Source organism: Poromitra crassiceps (genome assembly GCF_964638095.1).
Source record: "Poromitra crassiceps genome assembly, chromosome: 2".
Classification (NCBI taxonomy): Eukaryota; Metazoa; Chordata; class Actinopteri; order Beryciformes; family Melamphaidae; genus Poromitra; species Poromitra crassiceps.
This window is the reverse complement of record NC_139624.1, coordinates 67,908,496-67,932,775: the sequence shown is the minus strand read 5'-3', so window position 1 is coordinate 67,932,775 and position 24,280 is coordinate 67,908,496. Positions and strand designations below refer to the sequence as shown.

Sequence of the window (24,280 nt, the reverse complement as noted above, 5' to 3'; positions counted from 1 at the left end):
GGAGAGAGACTGAGGGAGAGGGAGAGGGGGGAGAGACTGAGGGAGAGAGAGGGGAGAGAGAGAGAGGGATAGATAGAGAGGGAGACACTGTGCACACGCCAATAGGGCAGGCAAGGCCACACAGCAGCCGAGCTGCGAATGCGAGCTGCAGAGCCAGCTTGGCGAGCTGCCGGACGGGCGAGGCCGCGCAGCAGGCGAGCCTAGGAATCGAGCGTGTGCGTAGCGCGCGAGCTGCCTACTTGTGTAAAAAAGCATCTTTGAGATCTTGAAAGGTGCTATATAAGTTCAATTTATTATTATTATTATTATCATTATTATTATTATTATTGCATGTTTGTGGTGCTCAATATAACTTTATGGTATTTCTCTATATAGCCTTTGCATGGCCTATAGTAAATAATATAGTTTTGCAGTGATATTTCTGATATTCTTCTAAAATGTATGGCAGTAGACAAACTTCTCAGTAATTCGGGGACCCTGAAAAGCAACAAGTTTCGTGCATGTTATCATAGGGTTTATCTGGGGTCATTTTGAACTACAAGTACCAAGAGGCTTATGGAAGACACAAATCAACGCAAGGCTGTTCACCAATCAGATCACAGACAGCTGGTTGCGTCACGTCCGCTCACTGACCTCAGTTTTTCGGGCTATTTTTTTTCTTGGTGAGACAGCGGCTGGCGGCGCCATATTGAAAGACGCAAATTCTTTTATTAAACGCTTAAAACAGCAAATATATCAAGATGCTGTACTTGGAGGACTATCTCGAAAGTGAGTAGTACGTTGTCACAATGCATTTTTGCCTTCGGTGGCGTATTTAGTGCATGGAATGTGGGTTATTTGTGGGCTCTTGCGCTCGAGCTGTTAGCCTAGCCATGCTAGCTGGTTAATGTCTTTTTCTTCTCTTGGCAGTGATCGAGCAGCTACCCATGGATCTCCGCGACAGGTTTACGGAAATGAGGGAGATGGACCTGCAAGTTCAAAGTATGCGCTGCTCTGCACTGTACTGTACAGCACGACCAGCGAGCTCACACCAGCTCCCATTTACCACGACACTGTGGCCAAACACTGCCGTATGCTTACCATGCACTTACGCACATTCATTTCAATACCACGTTTCACTGAACAGATGAAGCATGTCAATGTTATTTTGGCCACCAAACTCGCTCTGTAATTAGCATACAAGCTAGCAAAACAACTTGTGACATTAAGGATGTCATAGTAACAACACACGTAACGTTATCAAAACAGTAATGATATTAACAGAGAACTTAATCTTCGACTTTAGCAGGTGGTTACCTAGTTACTATTGCTTATGTTTACTTTTGTTCGTGGCAAGTGGAAATACTGCTATGAACTTTATTAGAAATTAGTTTAAAGTTCCATATTAGCCAGACATTTTGGTTATTTCCCCTCAGTATCTTCCTGACAATAGCACTGATTCCTCATGGGTTACCTTTAATTTGGAGGGGCACATGAAGCTCATGTTTAGTTAACTCAGTGGGTCTCAAACTTCAGTACCCCCTTTCCCAGCACCATATGTTCCGCTGTTCTCTGTTCCTCTGTGATCCACTCTGAATCAGTGTCACACAGCATTCCATAAGGAAATTATAGGGGGGGGGCAAGCATTTAACACATTCACTGCCAGCCGTTTTTTCAATACTGTAGTTAGCTTCTGCCAAGTTTTTTTTTTTGAGGATTCTGGCTCATCTTTCAAGAGCCGAGGATTCTTTTCTGTTAGGATTTTGTGAACACAAAATATCTCAAAAGAACTAATAGAATGTGTGCTTTCTCTGTCTAAAAGAGTTAGTTTGTAGAGTTAGTAGTTATGTAAGCATTAGCAGTTGAATACAGCATGGTTTCAGCGTCTGAAAATTTAAGCTGAGATAAACGGCTTTTTGTGAAATTCGATAGAACAGTCACTTTAACCATTCATTTTTGGCATCAGTAAGACGTCAGACATCTAAACAATAGTTTTGAACAGTAATTTCCTCCATAGCAGCAGGAAACCCCCCTCTCCTTCAAACTCCTCCCTCCGTGTGTGTTCTTCTTGGCTGCAGCGGGCGTGTCACAAGCTCGTTTCTGCTGCTGCTGCTGCTGCTCCTGTCTGCTGGCGGCCCGCTGGGCGAGTCTGGATGGGGCTCGCTCGTTTCTTGGGGTTTCGGTTGAGAGCTTTGATGAATCTTTTGCGATTCTGGGCTTTATGCTGCGTGTTTCAAAGTGTGTTCCACCCAGTCTATTTTTGGAACCCCCCACCGTTGTGCGCCACCAGTTGTGCTCCAGCGCGAAAGCGTTTTCGCCTACAGTATGAGAATGGCTTCCTCAAGCTTTTCCCTGCAGTTTTGGCTCGGATTTCAATAGTCTGGAGAGCACTGTCGCCACTTAGTGGGTCGGTGGAATGGGTTGTACACGTTCGGTGGCTCCAATATTTATATAGGAGATGTAAAAGGGTTAGATCCACGTCCCACCGTCAATTTTTTTTTTTTTTTTTTTTAAGACGAGATATCTCGTCAACGGCAGTCAACCGTTGGATTTTTTAAGACGAGATATCTCGTCAACGGCAGTGAACGTGTTAAAACGCTCTCCTACCCGTCTCAGACGTCCGATCGCAGATCCGAAGATATAATAATCTCCCTACGGAAGCCATTACCTTAGGCGGAGGTGTTAAAATGGTATTCCTGCATGAAACAACTGTTTAAAAGCAGTGTCCCACAGCCTGTGCCGAAATTAGGAGAAGAGAAGGGACCCAGTGCCGACAGGAACATTGGGAGGTAGCACTTGGGGGACTTACTTCCTGATAATTATATATACCGGTATATAGATATAGATATAGATATAGATATAGATATAGATATATATTATAATTATAATAGATAATTGATCGTTAATTTTCCCGAATTTCGATTATGGAAATTTATTAAAATGCCCATCCCTAGTGTGATGTTCCATTTATTTTCATTATATATGCTTTTCCATTTCTCTCACGTACCCCCTGTAGTACATCCACATACTCCTAGGGGTATGCATACCCCAGTTTGGGAACCACTGAGTTAACTCCTCATCAATGACAGCGATGCAATTGGATAGTTAGATAGATTGCAGGTTAATAGAAGGAACATTAAAGCTTCTTTGGGACTGTGGAAAACTGCATTTATTACATGAAGATCTTGTTAAAAAAAACAACCAAAATAACTCAAAACAATTGCTGTTAAGACCAGGAACACACGATTTTTAAGTTTGATGAAGGTTTGTAATTGCACACATACATAAACATTTCAATTATACATTGAAATTCTAATTAAGATCAACGACCCTCTTTACCAGACCTGGATAAATTATTGTGAAGTTTATATTTTGTACATTGGTGTGTGTTTAACACAATGCAAATCTGCCTAACATTCAGTAGCCCATCTTGAGGAGAGGGGAAAGCCCCCCCACCCACCATGGTTTGAAAATCACTGTTGGATGTACCCATAGATAGCGTGAATCCTTAAGTGCGTGTTTTAATGGCACCGTGGTACTTACTGAGAGCTCTGCAGTGCATAACAATAGGCTTTTGATTAAACATTTAAGGATAAGAAAAATATCACTGTGATTTCACGCTACAAAGATGAATGCTAATGCTGGACTAATGTAACCGATTTTCATTTACTGTGGGATGATTTCTTCTCCGGTGCTCAAGCAGACTGATAGTACAGTAATCCACATTGGTCGTTGTGTTTAACACAATGACACAATGTGTTACTACATAACTGTTACATTCTCATTGTGTTACTGTTACATTCCCACATGTTGTAATGTACGGTTTAAAAAGCTTTCGCCAAGGCTCATCTCTGATTATCTCTGAAAAGCAAATGAGCAACAGAAAATGGTAAATATTGTCATATAATGTCAATCAAAGTAATATTGCGTCAGACCTAGAAATAGCAGGGTTTTTCCTGTATAGAGAATTAAGAGGCGGCCACCTCCGTCAAATTTTGTGCACCTCCAGCTTGTGACAAAACTCATGACAGGTGTGTTTTCTGTTGCACTCGGTGGATTTCTGTCATTTGTAATTGCAGCATTATGGTGACGTGTTGAAAAATGAATCCACGTAGAATACTACGTATTTTCATTCCAGCTCAAAAATTCACTGTCGGCCGCCTATCGGTAAACGGTGAAATGTTCCCCACTAAAATGGGTATTGGTCTAAAAAAAAAAAGAAGACATATCAGCCGGGCTCTAGTACCATCATCGTCTCATTTTGAGCCAGGTTTAGGACAACCTGAGGTTAGTCTCACCTCACGTAGTCAGACCCACCGTTGACGTCATCAAGCTTCTGAGGGTCTGAATCACAAGTCTCTGACGGAAGTCGGCAACCCGGCAGATTCCCCCGGGATGGAAGTTGCGTAATACACACTGCGTCATATAGCGTGCCTCCCATATTACAGTCCGGCAAGGAAACACGTTCAGGAACACCGTGAAGAGAGAAGTGATAAAAGGAGCGACCAAAAAGTAGCGATAGGCTGTCTTGCAGGAAGAATGAGTGGGCAAGATCATTGAATTGCTACGTTACAGAAAGTGTGCCACGTCCACGGCGTAGATGCTCTCAAGGACGTGTTTGTTGCAGTTGTGCCGGAGTCGATTTAGCTGATAACACACATTCCGAATGCACCTCCCACGAGGTCCCTGGTTGGTCAAATCATATGTCTGTCACGGATCTTTTTTTTGGGCTTGGGGGGCGGGCGTTAACCACTTTTGAGAGTTGAGACGTAGATATTATCTACAGTGGGCACTGCGGGACTAACCTAAGGTTATCTAGGTTGAACAGCTCTGTACCCCTTCTTCTATGTAACTTGGCATAGTTGTGTCCAATGCATGAACTGAGCATGTTGTTATCACTCAAAATAAGTGAAGAATAGTGAATGTAAAAGGAGAGAGCCTGAGTTGGGGTACAGTGGCGCAGTCGGTAGCGCTGTCGCCTCACAGCTAGAAGGTCCTGAGTTCGATTCTCGCCTGGGGCGCTGGAGTTGTGACCCCCCCATATCTTCAGTGCCTACTGCCCAGGTGGGCTATCTCCTCGAAAGGGCCTTTCTGTGTGGAGTTTGCATGTTCTCCCCGTGCTCCCCAGGGGGTTCCTCCGTACATAACCCCCCACTAAAAACATGCAGAAGATCGTCATCCGACCAGTGACGACAACATCCGAAGTTGCTCACCGGGCGCTGGAAAGAAAAAGCGACCACTGCTCCTGGCCTGCCCCCTGGAGGAAAGGACAAGCCTGGATGGGTCAAATGCAGAGGACAAATTTCGAGTGTGTGTTTGTGGCCGCATGCATGTGTTGAAGTGTTCGTGTGACAATAAAAGACGGGCTTGTCCGTCTGAAATCGTGTTTTAAGAAATCGTGTTTTGTGTCGTCTTCTCCCACCAGATGCCACAGACCAGCTGGAGCAGAAGGTGATTGAGTTCTTCGTCAACGCTAAGAAGAACAAACCAGAGTGGAGGGAAGAGCAGATGGAGGTTATCAAAAAGGTCATCGGCAAACCTGTGTGACACCACAACTGTTCAGGCTGTTGGAAGTGTTTTGGGCCTCATTTGAACAAACAACGGCAGTGGGAGGCGCCCACTAGATAAGCCACCAAGCTCAGTTCCTACACACCTGCTCACTCAAAGTAGAACCATTGATGCAACTACTATGGATGCACAATATTGAATTATTTTGTTTTGTTTTGCTGATATTTTCCATTATTTTGAGAGAACATCAAGTCTCTCCTGTAGTGGAATAAACACATTATTATTAGCTTAGTCTTATTGTGGTGGCCCACTAGCACAGTGGTTCTCAACCTTTTAGAGCCATGAGCCCCCCCCCAAACTTTAGGCTGGGGTTCGTGACCGTCCCTCCCACCGCTGCTCCATATTCAACCACTTTATTGTAGTAGTTAGCCAGCTAGCATACACCTGTCACTGTGCCACGGTCTGCGCTGGATGAGATGACTTCCTTAGTGCGCACGCATTCACACAGAATTCACTCACTGAAATCTTTTTTTTTATACACTCTACTGTATATATAGTTTATATATCTTTAATACATTAAATCATTGGTATAAGATTTTATTATCATGGGAGAAAAATATTATTTTGACAATCATCCTGGGGCCTGTCATATCGTCAAAAGTGTTTGTTCCGTGCTGATGCAGATATTTCATTTGAAAGTCTTTATCGGCCGATAGCGATGACATGGCGGTATCATCGTGCATCCCTAGATGGAACATAGCGTTCTCTGCGTTGGCAAATGTGTTCTGCTGATCATTCTCATTCATTAATGTTCTCCCCCCCGCATATGATTGGCTGGAATGGTGTCAAACAGGGTTCAGAGGTCATGTTTTCAACATGCTTGGGCTTTTGGATGACAAGGGGTGTGCTGTTTGTAACGGCTTTGTTTGCCTTCTGTTTCAGGACTATTACAAGGCTTTGGAAGATGCAGATGAGAAAGTACAGCTGGCCAATCAGATTTATGATCTGGTGAGTAAAAGTGGCTGCTATAATTTTCTCATCTTCTTTTTATCTTCATTTTATGTTCATTTCTCACTTTTGGAGAGTTTGTAAAGAAAGAAGGAAGGCGCGCAACTTATCGTCTCTTTTAGTCACCGTGGAATGAGTGGTTTTTCATGGACACGTGGAAAATTAAGTAGGGTAACAAGTAGCACAACGATAAGAAAATTTCATATCACGATTATAGTGACGAAAATGGTCACGGTTATCGGTATTATCACGGTATCTATATATACAATTGAGTATGTGGACTTTGTTTGTTTCAAGTTCTGTGTTCAGCCACAGCTATGCTGTTTTACGTGCGATCGGGCTGAAACCTGAGCTGATGGAGCCGGATTTTCTAATTACCGGTAGGCTAAAAATGCCTAGTTAAAATGTGCTGAAAATGTTCAAAAAGTACTGATACACTCACAAAAATCATTTCACCAAGTTTTATATTGAAAACTCAGACCCAAAAAGGATTGATACACTCACTGAAATCATTTCTCCAAGGCTGCGCGTCTGGGAGACGGTTGCCAACTTTGGTTGATGATGGAAGTATTTACCATGTTTTTCAAAGCGTACGGATATCGTAAAGATTTTTATCACGGTTATCATTAAAACCGGTTATCGTTTCTAGGGATATAACGATAACCGGTTTTAATGATAACGATGATAAAATTCCTTGCAATAACCGTAGTTTCAATTTTTCATTATCATTAAAACCGTGATACCATGATTACAGTGCTTTGAAAAACATGGTAAATAAATACTGTCCATCATCAACCAAACTTGGCAACCGTCTCCCAGATACAAACGTGCAGCCTTGGAGAAATTATTTCAGTGAGTGTATCAGTCCTTTTTGGGTCTGAATTTTCAATATAAAACGTAAAATGATTTCAGTGAGTCTCAGTACTTTTTGAACATTTTCAGCATTTTTTTTTTACGAATACCGTGATATACTATAATCGTAATAATTTTGGTCACAATAATTGTGATGTTAAATTTTCATACCATTACATCTCTAATCGTTTCATCCCAAAGCACAACTATCTGATGACTGTTGGTGGTCAGTGTCTCCCAAAATGTCAGCAGTGTTAAACTTGTCCGTTGGTTTGTTTCTTTTGGTGTCTCGGTTCTATATGGGCCTCTGCTGATGAGTTACTCAAGTCAGGGTTTCCTCTATATGCATTTAGTAGCGGCGGCCCACTTCTGCTACATCCTGCCGACCGCTGCTTCAAAATAAGAGAACATATTTTGGGGGGGACCTGGCCAAGAAAAGCAGCATGAAGTTACAGATGCTGCAAACGTTATTATATAACATCACTTTCATAGAGAAATAAATGGTGCAAAGCACAAACTGTTATAGAAAAGCAAATCCGTGCAATTCTCCGGCCCGGCGTCGTCGTACGACACGCTCTTAACCACCGTCCCCCTCCCCGGCCCTCCCCCACCCCTGCTGAGAAACGTGGAGGAAACACTGCAAGTTGATGTTCACAGTAAGGATATGTGCATGTAGGTTGAGTATGCAAGAGGTTGTAGTTTGGATTGAAGGGTTATGTGGTCCAACTACCACTAGATGGCAGTCAAATACTTCATAAAACCATAAGACATAATAGGATTAGACACTTGGAAGATGTAATGCCGTGGTGACAAGTAAATACTAGTCATTAATGATGACTATGTTCTTCTGTTGTTATGATACTGACATATGAATGACATTTGTATTACAGTACTGTGTAGGGATACATTGATCATAATGAAATAAAGGTCACCAGAGATTGGCCATGGCACCGTTAGAACGACTTCATCACATTATAGGCATACATTAATAATTGTGACCCATGCCATGTGCCAGCTCACAATAAATGACTACAGGCTGTTTTTTTTTATATACCGTATATATATTATGACCCATACCATGTGCCAGCTCACAATAAATGACTACAGGCTGTTTTTTTTATATATATATATATATTATGACCCATGCCATGTGCCAGCTCACAATAAATGACTACAGGCTGTTTTATATATATATATACCGTAAATTCCGGACTATAAGCCGCCGTTTTTCCCCATTTTTTTGCCCTTTTTTGGCCCCTGCGGCTTATATAACGGTGCGGCTTATCTATGGATTTTTTCAGAAAAAAAAAACGGAATTCTCTCTTCTTTAGCACTCTTTCTAACTATAAATCCACTTCTGTTTTAATTTCCTCTCTTGCCCTCTTTTCACCACACCGCGGACACTGTGTGCACTGTAAAAAAAAACAGGTGGTGTTGTGTTATGTTGTTTTGTTGAAATGTTAATAAATGGGAGCTTCCTCAAACAGCCATCTCTTTCCCGACAATCCCCTCTGTGCACGAACCCTTACATATGGTAATTAAACATTAAAACACAATAAAAATAAATAAATAAAAAAAAAACATTAAAACACCCGCGGCTTATAGTCCGCTGCGGCTTATAGTCCGCTGCGGCTTATATAACAAACAGGCAATTTTGCTGCTGCGGCTTATAGTCCGGTGCGGCTTATAGTGCGGAATTTACGGTATATATATATATATATATATATATAATGATCCATACCATGTGCCAGCTCACAATAAATTACTACAGGCTGTTTTTTTAATATATATATATATTATGACCCATACCATGTGCCAGCTCACAATAAATTACTACAGGCTGTTTTTTTTAATATATATATTATGACCCATGCCATTTGCCAGCTCACAATAAATGACTACAGGCTGTTTTTTATATATATATATATATATATATATTATGACCCATGCCAGGTGCCAGCTCACAATAAATGACTACAGGCTGTTTTTTTAATGTACCGTATATATATATTATGACCCATACCATGTGCCAGCTCACAATAAATGACTACAGGCTGTTTTTTTTTATATTATATATATATATATATATTATGACCCATGCCAGGTGCCAGCTCATATGTATATGTATATGTATGTATATATATATATATATATATATATATATATATATATAATGACCCATGCCAGGTGCCAGCTCACAATAAATGACTACAGGCTGTTTTTATGCCTCTGCCGGCGAAGCCAGGCCGAAGGCATTATGGATCCGGGTTGTCCGTACGTACGGCCGTCCGTACGGATGTCCGTCCGTACGGATGTTTGTTAACGCCATATCTGAGGAACGCCTTGACGGAATTTCATCAGATTCGCCTTAAACATTCACTTAGGCTCAAGGATGATCTGATTAGATTTTGGTGGTCAAAGGTCAAAGGTCAAGGTCACTGTGACCTCTCGAACGCCATTTTCAAGCTTGTTAACGCGATATCTGAGGAACGCCTGGATGGAATTTCATCAGATTCGCCTTAATCATTCACTTAGGCTCAAGGATGATCTGATTAGATTTTGGTGGTCAAAGGTCAAAGGTCAAGGTCACTGTGACCTCTCGAACGCCATTTTCAAGCTTGTTAACGCGATATCTGAGGAACGCCTGGACGGAATTTCATCAGATTCGCCTTAAACATTCACTTAGGCTCAAGGATGATCTGATTAGATTTTGGTGGTCAAAGGTCAAAGGTCAAGGTCACTGTGACCTCTCGAACGCCATTTTCAAGCTTGTTAACGCGATATCTGAGGAACGCCTGGACGGAATTTCATCAGATTCGCCTTAAACATTCACTTAGGCTCAAGGATGAACTGATTCCATTTTGGTTATCAAAGGTCAAAGGTCAAGGTCACAGTGACCTAACAAATGCCATTTTCAAGCTCGGTAACGCCATATCTCAGTAACACCTTGACTAAATTTCTTCACATTTGGCTCAAATATCCAATTCTGCAAAGAAACGCCTTGATGCAATTTCTTCCAATTTGGCTCCAACATCCACTTGGACTCAAGAATTAACTAATGGCGGAGGCATAAGTCCACGTTGCGGTCGTTCTAGTTTTATATATATATTATGACCCATGCCAGGTGCCACCTCACAATAAATGACTACAGGCTGTTTTTTATATATATATATATATATATATATATATATATATATATATATATATATATATATATATATATATATATATATATACTAGGGGTGTCACGGTTCATGTATTCGTCCCGTGAGTTTACGGTACGACCTCGTTTCACGGTACATAAAACGACACGACGAATACGTCAAATCCAGAAGCACCTAAACGCTGTTTGAACGGCATTGAATTGAATTGAATTAAACGCCACAGAAGAAGACACACCAAAACAACACAAGGGCCATAGAAATCCGCGTTCACAGAATGGGACGTTTTCTGGCGATAAGCTGTTTTGCAAATTCTGTCAACATCAAGCCAATGAGGTAAGCTTGCCAATGTAACGTTACGTAGCCGCGACAAAGTCCTTTATAGTTGCGCGTTGCGGCTAAATGTTACATAACACTGACAAAGCTGTTAACTTGTAAACAAGCAACATACATCGCGTGGGATGAGTGATGCGGTCAAGCAGACATCTGCGGATGCAGACAGGCAAGCTGCGGTGAGGAAGAGGCGATGACTCCTTGTCATGTTCCAATAATCCATTAGATGACCGAACGTAATCATATTATGCTAAACAAAACTCACATCCAATAACGTTAAGGCGCTGACAGGGTTCTTTCCCGTACTTACTGGGAAAGTGAAACCCACCCCGTTGTCTGTCAGACAGTGGGGGTATCTTTCAACAGGGTTTAGAAGTTTTTCTTCTTCTGCCGTTTTATTCTTCTTCTGAACATGTAGGTATTTTGATGTTGACTAAAGAAACACTGCCGCCTAGTGGCCGCTTTTAGATAGGATTCCAAATTAGTGCTTACATCAAACGCAAATGCTACATAAAACAAATACAACAGGGGGAGGGGTTGGTGGGAGTATTAGGCTACTCCACACATGCGCTCTGTTTACAAACTTGTGTACAATAAAGATTTAAAGTGGGGGGAAATGCCTTTGCCCTGTCAAACAGCTGGAATACAGACATCTGAGAGGGAGGCGCACCCCACACTTTGAAAATCACTGCTCTAGAGTAAAACCTTTTTGTGTGGATTGCCTAGATCTTATTAAATAGTGGACATTTATTCATTCTCACATATTAGACACTATTTCTGATGGTAAAAATAGCGTAAAAAGCAGAATTCAGACATATTCAAAGGGAAAAAAACAGAATTTTGGATTTGTTGCTTTTTTCCCCGTTTTCGTACCGTGCCGTATTCGTACCGAACCGTGACCCCAAAACCGAGGTACGTACCGAACCGTGACTTTTGTGTACCGTGACACCCCTAATATATACATATATACATATATATATATAGTATGACCCATGCCAGGTGCCACCTCACAATAAATGACTACAGGCTGTTTTTTTTTAATATATATATTATGACCTATGCCATGTGCCAGGTCACAATAAATGAGTAGTTGTTTGTTTTTTACTAGTGAATGGAGTGGGCCCCTCCATCCGTCATCGCACTGCTGTTTTTAATTTCAAAGAGGGAATTGCTCATTGAATGTAACTCGTTGCTGAACAGTGTTTTGAAAGGGTTTGAGTTTTGAATTAATTTGCGGTTTTCAGTTGTTAATGACTGCCCATATGTGGGCTAATAGCATTTGTGAAGTGCAATGAAATATTTGAATGCACTACAGAGGCATTGAGCGTTGCTGACTGAATGAAAACCTTGATCACCAAGCACATAGGTGTAACTATATCTGGATAAAAGATTTATTTCCACATGGCTAGACAGCAGTGTCATGCAGCCATAAGAACAATCTGTTAAACAGTGCTAAATTGAAATTGAGCTGTTTCTGCATGCTGTCCATTTTTATATGATGTACTGGAGCATATCTGAGTGGTTTTATTTTTGCCCTGGTATCTGTCACCTTTTTCACTCTCCACGACTTTGCATCCATGAATGAATGTCAGAATCCGCCTCCAAAAGACTGTTGGCTGAGTGCTGAGCAGAGCTGCTTGCTTTACTGTTCCAGGTGGACCGCCATCTCCGAAAGCTGGACCAGGAGCTGGCCAAGTTCAAGATGGAGCTAGAGGCTGACAACGCCGGCATCACTGAGGTCTTAGAAAGACGTAAGTCACTAGTGTCTGTCTGGCACTAGCACACCCCACACACACACACACACCAGGGTTACCACGGGTCTGGAAAGGGCTTGAATTTAAAAAGTCAATATCAAGTATTTGAAAGGGCTTTGATTTATAAAGAGGTCCTTAAAAGTGCTTGAATTTAGCCTACCGGAGTCTTGAGTTTCAGCCTTCCGTCATCTCAAAATTGCCACGCCAAACTTTCTTCCCATCTACAGTAACACTCTCTGCAGAGGCTACAAGCAGAAATGCTGAGGAGGAGTTCAAGATTGCTTTGAGTTTATGTAAAGTTTGAATTATTCATTCCGATGTGTGACAGGAAACACATTTGCATTAGAGGGCTTACGAGACTTGTATATGTGAACATCTCTGTGAATTATAGTTAGGGATGGGCGCGAGTACTCGGGTACTCGAGCACTCGTTCATAACGTCAGTAGTCGAGTAACGTTTCTGCTGTTCGGGTACTCGCCCCACTCCCCACCCCTTTAAAAATGGTCTAGAAGATCTACGCACGCATCGTCATGTGGATCTGGCAGCATGAACTGCACGGGCGTCAAGTCAGCCAGAATGTACAAGTACATCGTCCGCTTTGTTGCTTTCAAAATAAAACGCTTATTGTAACGTAACCTTATTTATTTTGAGTAATGCGTTACAGCCACAGTTTCACGCCATATAACATCACAACGAGTATTTTGATACAAGGTTTGCTGCTTCATTCATTGAAATACCTTTTCTCCTCCAACGTGCATCAATAAGCTATTTACTTTTGTTTAAGTAACATTATTTTGAAAGTTCTAACCGGAAGTTTTCCAGCTCATCCCGAAAATGGTGGCTGAAGATATGCTCCCGAAGGAGACGCAGACTTCTTCATAGCGCACGTCCGATAAAACTCATTCAAAACTTTGCACTAACGCTAGTTTACTGACTACACTGTCGTTTACCATAACGTTAGTCACAAGAAATGTGGAGAAAGAATCACTTTTTGGGAGACAATCGCTTCATGGTGATCACTATTCAGCTGCAGCTGTAATGTTAATCACACTACTGGTCAGTTTTCACTTTTTGGCAGAACACCGGACCTTGTAATCCGTGGATTTACGTTAGTGTAACAGTGATCATAAAGTAAAATGGATGATACTGGACAATAACCTGACATTGCTGGATAATGGACATGTAGGCTATTGGAAATGCATTTGCTTGTTTCACAACTTGTCTGCTCCAGAGCGTTAATGCCATCCATCCAACCATCGGAGATACTGTCTGAGGTAGGCTTTAGATGTTCGCTTAGCGTCACCTAATATCACAGTCAGTCCCTCTCCTGACAGAAAATGCTCCAGGTAGCGCTTTTTCCATGCAAAAATGCAAACGTTATGTGTGAACAGCCCCATATACAGCAAATTACCCCTGCTCAGTCATTACCATAGTAATCACACAGACCCCCCCCCCCCCCGAGTACTCGAGCACTCGTTCATAATAGAAGGAGAGTACTCGAGTATTTAAATTGCTTAAAATGCCCATCCCTAATTATAGTCCCGTCATTTTTTTTTTATATTTTTTCTTTGAAAAGTGCTCGAAATCTATCATTACCAAAGAGACAAGCAACCAGTGACAGCTGTCAGCTAGCAACAGAAATATATCATTACCAAAGAGACAAGCAACCAGTGACAGCTGTCAGCTAGCAACAGAAATCTATCATTACCAAAGAGAGAAGCAACCAGTGACAGCTGTCAGCTAGCAACAGAAATCTATCATTACCAAAGAGACAAGCAACCAGTGACAGCTGTCAGCTATAATATATAATATATAATAAATAAATCTATCATTACCAAAGAGAGAAGCAACCAGTGACAGCTGTCAGCTAGCAACAGAGATGAAAACTAGTCCCTGTTGAGTCAGCCAGCCAACTTGAGCGAACGCTTTCTCAAGATCATGATTTCCCAAAACTGAAAAAAATACCACACATATAAACACAACTGCTTTGTTAACTCAATCTTGTAACTAAGGGGGACAATCGTTGCCAAAAAACTAATTCTGAAGGAATGGAAGTCATCCACTTCACCCTCTTTCCAACTGTGGTTGATGGATATGACCTCTGTTATACGGATGGAGAGACTGAGGTTCATGAGGACCAATTCACTCACAAAGTTTTCGGCCATTTGGGACCCGTTTTGGCCTACCTAGATGAGGTTGGAGGAGGCGGGTGACTCGCCTGGCTGGTTCATGATCCCCTTGTGTGAGACCCCAGGCATAATGTTTTTCATGAGCACATAAGCACCTTATGCGGCTGGTAATCATGTAACATTGAATGTTGATTTTATTTATGTATGTTTTTGTTTTGTTTTTTTGTCTTGTTTTTTCTTTTCCTGTGTCTGAGTGTGTTTGTTTGCCCTCTAATTGTTCTAAAAAATGTAAAATAAAATATTTAAAAATAATAATCTTGTAACTAAGATACCGGTACCTGGTGGGATTTTCCCCCATGTACTGATGGAGCCACTACAACGCCAAACTCCACATGTATTTCTAATAGGGGTGTCACGATACACTCAGTTCACGATACGATACGTATCACGATACTGGGTTCACGATAACGATACGATACGATACGATTTTAACAATATTTTTTTAAACTTGAATAATGACAATATATGACTGGAAAAGTAGTATTTTATTTGAAATGCACAAATACAAAACATGCTGTTGTGGGAAATTGTTATTACAATAACAACTAGAAAAAACATGAGATTGGAGATAAGGCTTATCTTGAAATAGAATGAGTTACACCGTCACTTAGATTTACTTTGAACTAAAAGGTTTCTCAGCAGTATAAATTCTCATTATGCATCTTCAGTTTTTCTTCAAACTCAAACAACAAGACTTTTCTTATGCCTACCCCACACTCAGGGCTCCAAAGTGCGACCTATTAGGTCGCATGTGCCACCTAATTTCAAAATGTGCGAGTTAATTTGCAATCAGGTCGCACTCGTGCGACTTGGGAGAATGAGAGAGGATAATATTTTTTTCCCCCCCAACCAATCGCCTGCTTCAGATCGCATCTTTCTGTCCCCTCTGCTCCCCGTCTGCCTGCGCGTGCCTCTGTGCTGTTTTTATTGGTGCAGCGCCTGCAGCAAACACTTGCCCAGCCTGTCACACAGACACAGGTCCCTGCCTTCAAAGGGTAGCCGACAGCACGCGATCAAACACATACCGCAGCTGTTGTTTTGAAATTGAGCAAGAGGGAAAGCAGAGAACGGGTAACGCTTCCTTGTGCAGACAGGAGAAACGCCATTGGAACGCCGAGCTGGAGTCGCCTTCCTCTGTGCCAGCCAGGAGAAAACGGGAGAAAGTGATCAAGAGATGTGTTTGATCATCGGAGGAATGAGGAAATGATCGATCAGTTTGCGAGGGCGGTGAGGACGTGTTGAATAGCCGAGGGGAAAACGGGAACGATCATAGATATGACAGGGAGACATGGACGAGGACGGTGTACCAGAACAAATCAAAATAAACACAGGAACAGCTAGGCAGCAGCGGGCAGAAGGCACTCACAGCAGCCCGCTGTCCTTCTCAAGAGCTCTACAGTTGGTTCATGAAATCGCTGGGCTGCTCGCCCTCCAGTGTTGCTCCTGGCCAATCCCAGCGCCACAGGGCGTGGTTATTGCTTATCCTATGTTGGGTTAGAAATCTAAAAGGGGGATCGTGTGTGTGTGTGTGTGTGTGTGTGTGTGTGTGTGTGTGTGTGTGTGTGTGTGTGTCTGTCTGTCTGTCTGTCTGTCTGTCTGTCTGTCGGTGTGTCTGTCTGTCTGTCTGTCTGTCTGCACACTCACACCGAGTAAACTGTATTGTTGAATGTAAAAAAAAAGCACTTCATGTGTGTATATATATATATATATATATTTTTTGTTTTTGTCATTTGTGTCCTAACGAATAATATTTACATGTCTGATGTCAATACAGTTCAAAATAAAAGAATTGAGAGTGAGTTATGCCTGAGATTGTGCCCTTTTACAAAAATGCTTTTTTCTCCCTTTTCTCTTCCCAGACAGGCTTTTTTGGTGAACATGGGGTGTATAAAAAGGGTTATAAGTAGAGTACAGAACATGCTAAAAGCTAACTTTCTTTTTGGGGGTGAAAGTAGAGACTTAGATCTTCATTTCGAGGTATTGGACATCACTGTAGTCCTAGTACAGAATTTACTGTGGGTCTTGAAAGATGACCAAACATTATGGAAATACTTGGCCTGTGCCAAAAATGCCAGTCAGATATTGGCAGTGAATGAGTTAATTATAGGCCAGACCAAGCCATTAGAGAAAGATATGATATTAATTGGGAGCTGAAATCAATGAGGTATCTGGGAATCAATTTGCCACAAAAGCACATACTTAAGAGACTCCAATTTGATCTTTGATAATACTGCTGTTCACCTATGTAGGATATGCTTTCAGTGCAAGACTCATTTCATTCCCACTTCATGGGAAAAATAACACTACAAAAAGACAAAAAAAAATAAAAAATACAAATAATAACAAAACATTTAATAGCCTAGAGGACTATCAACTATCCACTTAAATGGCAAAAGCACAAATTAAAATGCTGATAATACACTAATATGACAACTGTACAAGTTAGTCACTGTACCTCAAGAGCATACCTACCTGAAAAGACCACATGTAGCACTGTCAAAAAATATCCTTCCATGCAAGTGGAAGCTGCTGTCCCTTTTACTAGACTCATCTCCTGGGACATTAAATAGTGATTAGCAGGCTATAGTTAAAAAAAACAACAACATATAAGTAACAGCCAAAGACTTTGCGAGAGAACTTGTGAAACATCAAAACCAGCAATTTATAGTTATTGCCTAAGTCCATTTCTCTTCTCTCATACTAAAGGTAGAGGTGTTTTCCTAAAGACTCCTCAAGGGTGCTTGAGGAGTCCTCTTCTTCCTTTCACCAAAAGCCCAACTGTCATGATCAAATCACAGTCTTCTCACTCATTAACTCACATCAAAAAATATGGTGCTACCTAATTTATTTTTGTGCTACCTAATGAAACAGTAGGTAGCACTAGTGCTACCTGGAAAAAAACGAGTTTGGAGCCCTGCCCACACTACAGGATAATTTGCAAGATTATGGCCAAGATTCCCCCCTCCCGATTTTCTCGGGGGTGCTCCCGATTTGAAGCGCGTCGGGCAGATAATCTTCCCAAATGATCCTGTAGTGTGTGGGGTTCAAAGATTCACAATCGGGAAGACTGCCTCTTCCCGATTGTGAATCGGGCATATCTAACATGTTAGATATTTACAACCCGACAGGCGATTGCATCTTGAGCAGAGAGGCAGTAGTAGCTGCGTTTCCATTACAGTTTTTCGCAAAATAATCTGGTCCGCGTCCACGCCCGCAGCCCCGCACAGAAACAAAGAACGAGGAAATTGTCATCGAGGTGAAATACCCGTGCGTCTTTGAACGGGACGGAAAACTAAATGCTATACTGCAAAGCATGTAGCCTACAACAAGCGCTTAGGTCTCAGCTGTCCGCACGGAAAAGTGAGTCAAATCAGCAGACGCGCCCCTCCACAAGACACCTGTGCAGACGGTTTTCGCCTGGCCGTGCACAGTAGGCCTACACCCCGAATGGACGCGGCTGTCCGCGCAAATATTAGTTAAACAAATCCTTTCAGTGCAAATGCATTATAAAAACAAAAAATAAAATTTGTTTAGAAAACGAAATGACACTACTACACCCGGTGCGCACACTGAATAGGCATTTTAAAAGTTAACGTCGAGCCCTGCTTCCAAGGTGAATCTTCGGCATAATCTTCTAGTGTGTGGGGTTGCGTTTGAACAGACGCGATTGTGTGTGTGTCCCAAGATTGAAATGTTAAAAAATCGGCTCTCTCTGTCCTGTAGTGTGTGGGCTCTCAAGATTTTTATAATCTTCAAGGATTTGAAAATCCTGTAGTGTGGGGTAGGCATTAGTCTATTTTTTATGCATCTTCAGTTTTTCCTGTCAAGTAAACAGTTTTGCCAGAAACTCAATTGAATGGTTTCTCTCCTGTATAACTTCTCATGTGTCTCTTCAGAGACTTGTTCAACTGAACTACTTTCCACACATTGAACTTCAACAAACAAAGACGTTTCTTTGTCTACTTTTGAAAAAAAAAATTTTTTTTTTTTTTTTTTTCACGATATGAGATTTCATCTCAACGATACATATCGTGACGTTTTACTATCGCGAAATTTCGTGGGACGATATATTGTGACACCCCTAATTTCTAACATAGTGTAGTGCTGTGTCACTGGCACAGCTGATGATGGAGGATGCCAGGGCATCTAGTAGGCTAACTAACTAAGCGGAACATTACCACCCGAGCCCCTAGTTACTAGGGCCTAGTTAGTACGAGGTCCACGTCGCTGGCAGAGCGGCTGTAGTTTAGCAGCTCCCAGCTCATTATCCAGAACATGCTGTGAGCGGGCGGGTGGTTAAATGGCATTTTTACAAACCATTAATGTCCCCGTGCTATTGAATAATTTCATGAATGGGCGTAGTTACGTGGCTGGATTATTTGGAAGAGAGCCATATTGGTTAGGGCTGGCGCGGATCACGGATAATCCGTGACCCGTACGGATCAGCCCCCATGGTTCGGAATGCGGTTCGGAAGGTCAATGTTCCGCGGACCCCCCCCCCCCCCCCCCCCTTTCATTTAATTTAACATTTAACGTTAGTGTATGAGAACGCCAGACACAGACAGGCATCATCATGGCAAGCACAAGTGAGCTTCCTCATCCCTTGTCGCCGCTGTAAAGTCTCCCTGAAGTGGCTACTAAAGACAGCATCACAACAAACTTATTTCAACACCTCTGAAAAAGCACAGGAATGCGATCAGCGTGTTGCGGGCTGCACAAGATAACGAGAGCCACAACACACACGCGCACACTTTTCACGAACACGTTATCACCGGACGGTGAAATGTTGCCTTTAGGACACAACAACAAAACAACACGTGGGGCCACTGAGTAGCTTAACGTAGCATCAACGTTATGTTTCCAGACTCACCCGCAGGTTAGCAAGCAACAGCCAAGAAGTTAGGCATAGCAGTGCCACCTAAAACAGGAAGTTGGGTTGTTCTGCCTTCAGAGTAAAAGCATAAATTGTGTCACTTATGAGAAAAAAATATGTTTTGAGCTGTGCAGGGCAACAAATGGTTAGAGAAGTATAATAGTATTAAAAAATCCAGGACTGGAAGAGTGGCTAGATTTTGACAGCAGATCTGACCTCGCCTCACCGTCTTCTCTCAGGATCTCTAGAGATGGACAGTCCCTCTCAGCCAGTCAACAACCACCACGTCCACTCACACACCACAGCCGAGAGTAAGTATCTCCACGTCCACTCACGCACACCACAGCCCAGAGTAAGTATCTGTGTTTGTGTCTTGTCCCTCTGTGTGTCCTCTCTCTCTGTCCTGTTGCGTCTCACTCTTTCTAGAGACATCTGTAGCTGTGTTTCCACCAAGCTAAATTATGAAGTATCTAATTAGCCAAGCTGAATGCCAACTGAATTAGAATGTTGCCACATCCATTTCTCTGTTTGGATGAAAGCAGGAAATTACGTTCACTGAATAAGTAACAACTTGCCCACTGCCAATCAATTCTTTAAAGACTAGTTCCTTTTCTCTGGCAAATGCCTCCCCAGCTATTCTGCTTCTTTTTCTTTTTGCAGCAGCAGCAGCACGTCTTCAAAACTTAAGAATCGGACTGATTGAAACATAGTTAAGTGGTCGATTGTCAAGCTTTGACGGTCGGTATCCTGTGTGTGTTTGTGACAGAGAGGAAATACAGCGTGCCAACACACCACACCACAGAGCATGTCCCAGAGAAGAAGTTCAAGTCAGAAGCCCTGCTGTCCACCCTCACCTCAGACGCCTCCAAGGAGAACACACCAGGTAACAGCTTTACACGCCTGACTACCACCTTCACCGACAGCTGGATCAGTGTGCGGACTTACAGGGGTCCTTGAAATCCTTGAACGTTTGTGAATTTGAGGGGGGGGGGTAATCAAGGCCTTGAAAGTTTTTGAAAATAGACATAGATAGACCAGACCAGCACATCCGGGTAATTTGCAAAACATGAAGGCTGCGCCCCTTTTTAGAGGACAACACAAGCCACTCGCGTTGACTTCAATGTAAAATAGCAGTAGCAAAAAAATCTATAGAAAACTAACAATTAATTTCGTTTATAAATGACCCAAAGACACCATGACATGACAATATATTTCAACTCGGCCGGGCATAGAATGCGCACGATACATCGACACGAGGTACTTGCCTTATATGAACGCTGCATCCAGTTTCCACCAGGTTACATGCATCGTCCACATTGACGGTGTCACCCCTACTCTACTAAAACATATCTATCGCAGACCTTATAACAACCCTATAACAACACAGCAACTCTTCGGCATATCTCTATCAAATTAAACCGTTTTAAATAGTTTGTTTGAAGTGGTTTCGGCTTCTTGTACCGTCTTTTACTATGGTGCGTGTCCCCTAAAAAGGGGTGCGGCGTTGACGCTGGACGCTTGAAGACTGGTCTATAGACATGGCTCATTGAAAGTACGTTGAATTTTGTAACCTTGCTGAGCAGCTGGATCACAAATCCATCTTGTGACACTGCAATCTATTGGTTTGAATCTGAACCACCAGTGGTTCGCACCAATCAGCCTCCTATGTGGCAGCTATGGGCGGGCTTTACGTGTGACGACAGCGAGACGTGAGCACATGATAGACAGATGGTTCATCTAATTACCTGTATTGGATATTTTTTGAAAGTGCCTGCCCCGAAAATGCTTTCCCAAGCGGCTGGTTACCAGATGATTATGTAAAAATGGCAGCAGCAGCGTCAGGTTATATATTTTGTGCAAGAATAGAAGTTACGGTATTTTGATTTTTTTTTTTTTACTTAAAGTCCCTGGAAACCAAAATCCACAAAAACCTTCTAACTATTAAATTTAGGGTCTTATGTGAGTAATTGTGTGCCTCAGAAAGTAAGTTGACATTACTTTCAACCCTAACCCCAAAAATCGACACTTTTCTACAAGGTCTGGATTTCCATTTCCTCATTGAAGAGAGCGGTGCGCGCGGTGCTAAAATGCATGATCTTATCACGTCATAAGATTTAATCGAATCACACGCACGCGCGCACACACACACACACTGACACACACAGTAGCGCTGTGCACTCGCAGCGCAGAGATCTCTTCCTCTCTGTAAACCCTCTCTGTCTGTGCTATGCGTCAAGCAACGCGCGAACACACACACACACTCCATCTCTTTCCTTCTCTCTCTCTCTCTGTTAACGGAGAGAGAGGTCTCCTCGGTCTGCTCCGAGAGAGAGAGAGAGAGAGAGAGAGGAGACCTGCTGCAGACGGGAGACGCCCACACAGTCCGCGGGAGAAAATACACTCTAAAATCTAATTGATTCTCATGACTTTTGCCATGACTGTCAAACCTAAATTTATATACTTTGCGACGTTCATCATCGTTCAAATTTGGCTGGTGGCTTATTAACACGTTAAGTGCCATAGCCGAGATAATTCGTCTTACATAATCCAACGCTTGAGTGCCAGAGCCGAGATATCTCGTCTTACATAAACATTTTTTTTTTTGACGGTGGGACATCAATCAACAACTTTTACATCTTCGAGATCACTATTGGAGCAAGAGAATGTGTATAATCTATTTTACCGACCCACTAAGTGTTGACAGTGCTCCCCCAGACGAGCGAAATCAAAGAAAAAACTGCCGCGGGAGCAAGCCATTCAAGGAAATGGCGAGGCGATTTTACAGTAATCCATTCCACACTTGTCTTGCCCGAGAGCGGCCGCGCAGGCAGCCGCACACAGAGAGCGGAGAGCGATTTGCAAAATAGATTATAGGTGAAACACACTTTGAAACACCTCAGAAAGGCCAGAATCAACATCTGCCCATCGCCCACGCATTCCCCGGCCCATCTTGACTCGCACAAGGAGCGTCCGCACGCAGGCAAGCAGGCAGGCACGCAGGCAGGCAGGCAGGCAGCAGCAACGCGCTTCTGACACGCCCGCTGTAGAGCCAGGAGGAAGGAGGAGAAGACACACGGAGGGAGGAGTTTGAATGAGAGGGGTGTTTCCTGTTGTTATGGAGGAAATTACTGTTCAAAACTATTGTTTAGAATGTCTGACGGTCTTACTGATGCCAAAAATGAATGGTTAAAGTGACTGTTCTGTCGAATTTCACAAAAAGCCATTTATCTCTGAATAAATTTCCAGACGCTGAAACCATGCTGTACTCAACGGCTAATATCTACATAACTACTAACTCTGCAAACTAACTCTTTTAGACAGAGAAAACACACATTCTATTAGTTATTTTTAGATGATTGGTGTTCATGAATTCTTAACAGAAAATAATCCTCGGCTCTTGTAAAATGAGCCAGAATCCTCAAAAAAAAACCTGGCACAACTTACCTACAGGATGAAAAAATGGCTGGCACTCAATGTGTTAACTCATTGAGTGCCAGCCACTTTTGGAAAACGGATGCTCCCAGTGCCAGCCCTTTCAGAGCGTTTTCAGTGATTTCTCGAGGCCCACAGAATATTGTGTGATATTACTATGTAAACACTAGGGATGTTCATCAATTATCGAAAATCGATAATCGATCGTTAAGGATTGGAATCGATCCTGTGGCATTTGGATCGATTTTCTAATTATTATTATTTTTTTTTATTTTTTATTTTTTTTTTGTGGACTAGGTTTGGGTGGAATTCGTTCCTCCTCGCCCCACTCCATTGCACAGCCGACTAACGTGAGGTGGAGCTTCATAGTCTCTAGTTTTCTGGCTGGGCACGGGCCTTTGTGCCAACAAAACTGTTTTAAACATGGGAAATTCACACCGGCATGCGCCGGGGACAGCAGTGTTGGAGAGGAGACACATTGAAATAAAGAGTTCATTGAGGAGAACACGTTGTCTTTCGTATTTTCTGCCATAGGCATTCATTTTGTAAAAAAAAATAAAAAAAAAATGAAAATATTGAAAATTTTCTAAGTATTAATAAAATCGATGATCGATAATTGATCGTTAATTTTCACCGATTATCGATTTTGGAAAATTTTCAAAATGAACATCCCTAGTAAACACTGAACACGCCCAAAGAACGATGAGACTCTATTGTATCATCAGCAAAAAAAAGTTTATTGATATCATTTTCCGTTCTTTAGTTATCAGCCGGAGAAGATACAGTAGGTTGATTTCACCAAAAACAGACGTTTCCATCTAGAAGCTGAGATAATGAGCCTTTTGTGAAATGAAGCATTTCAAGCAAATCACTGACTCTGAAGCTAATATTTTCTGACCTGAAACATCTGAACAGTAATTTCCTTCAATAAAACAGCACCCCCACCCCCCTCAACTGCAAACTCCTCCTCCGTGGGAGTGTCTCTGGTGGCTCTGCTCGCTCTGCTGCGTGTGTCAGGCGAGTCCCAGCTTTTTCACAGAATTCCGCCGTTTTTGTCGCCGGCTCCCAGCGCTTCCAGCTGAGAATAATGTAACTTTTCAGAAAGACGCTGGTGTCGGCAACTAATCCTGTGGAGGGGCTATCGCAGCGGAGACGGAGGGGCTCAATTGTGGCAGCAGATTGGCTGCTGTT

At 42.3% G+C, this 24,280-nt stretch overlaps 1 protein-coding gene across 1 annotated transcript in view; it reads left to right on the top strand.

Moving 5' to 3' along the window:
• The first annotated feature begins 644 nt into the window (after positions 1-644).
• ing3 (inhibitor of growth family, member 3) overlaps positions 645-24,280 on the top strand; it is a 48,383-nt gene continuing 24,747 nt past the window's right edge. The window contains exons 1-7 of the mRNA XM_083658920.1: positions 645-768; positions 910-981; positions 5,405-5,505; positions 6,430-6,495; positions 12,496-12,592; positions 19,897-19,968; positions 20,424-20,540. Coding sequence (XP_083515046.1) covers positions 741-768; positions 910-981; positions 5,405-5,505; positions 6,430-6,495; positions 12,496-12,592; positions 19,897-19,968; positions 20,424-20,540 — 553 coding nt within the window. The 5' untranslated portion in view covers positions 645-740. The remainder of the gene's footprint in view (positions 769-909; positions 982-5,404; positions 5,506-6,429; positions 6,496-12,495; positions 12,593-19,896; positions 19,969-20,423; positions 20,541-24,280) is intronic.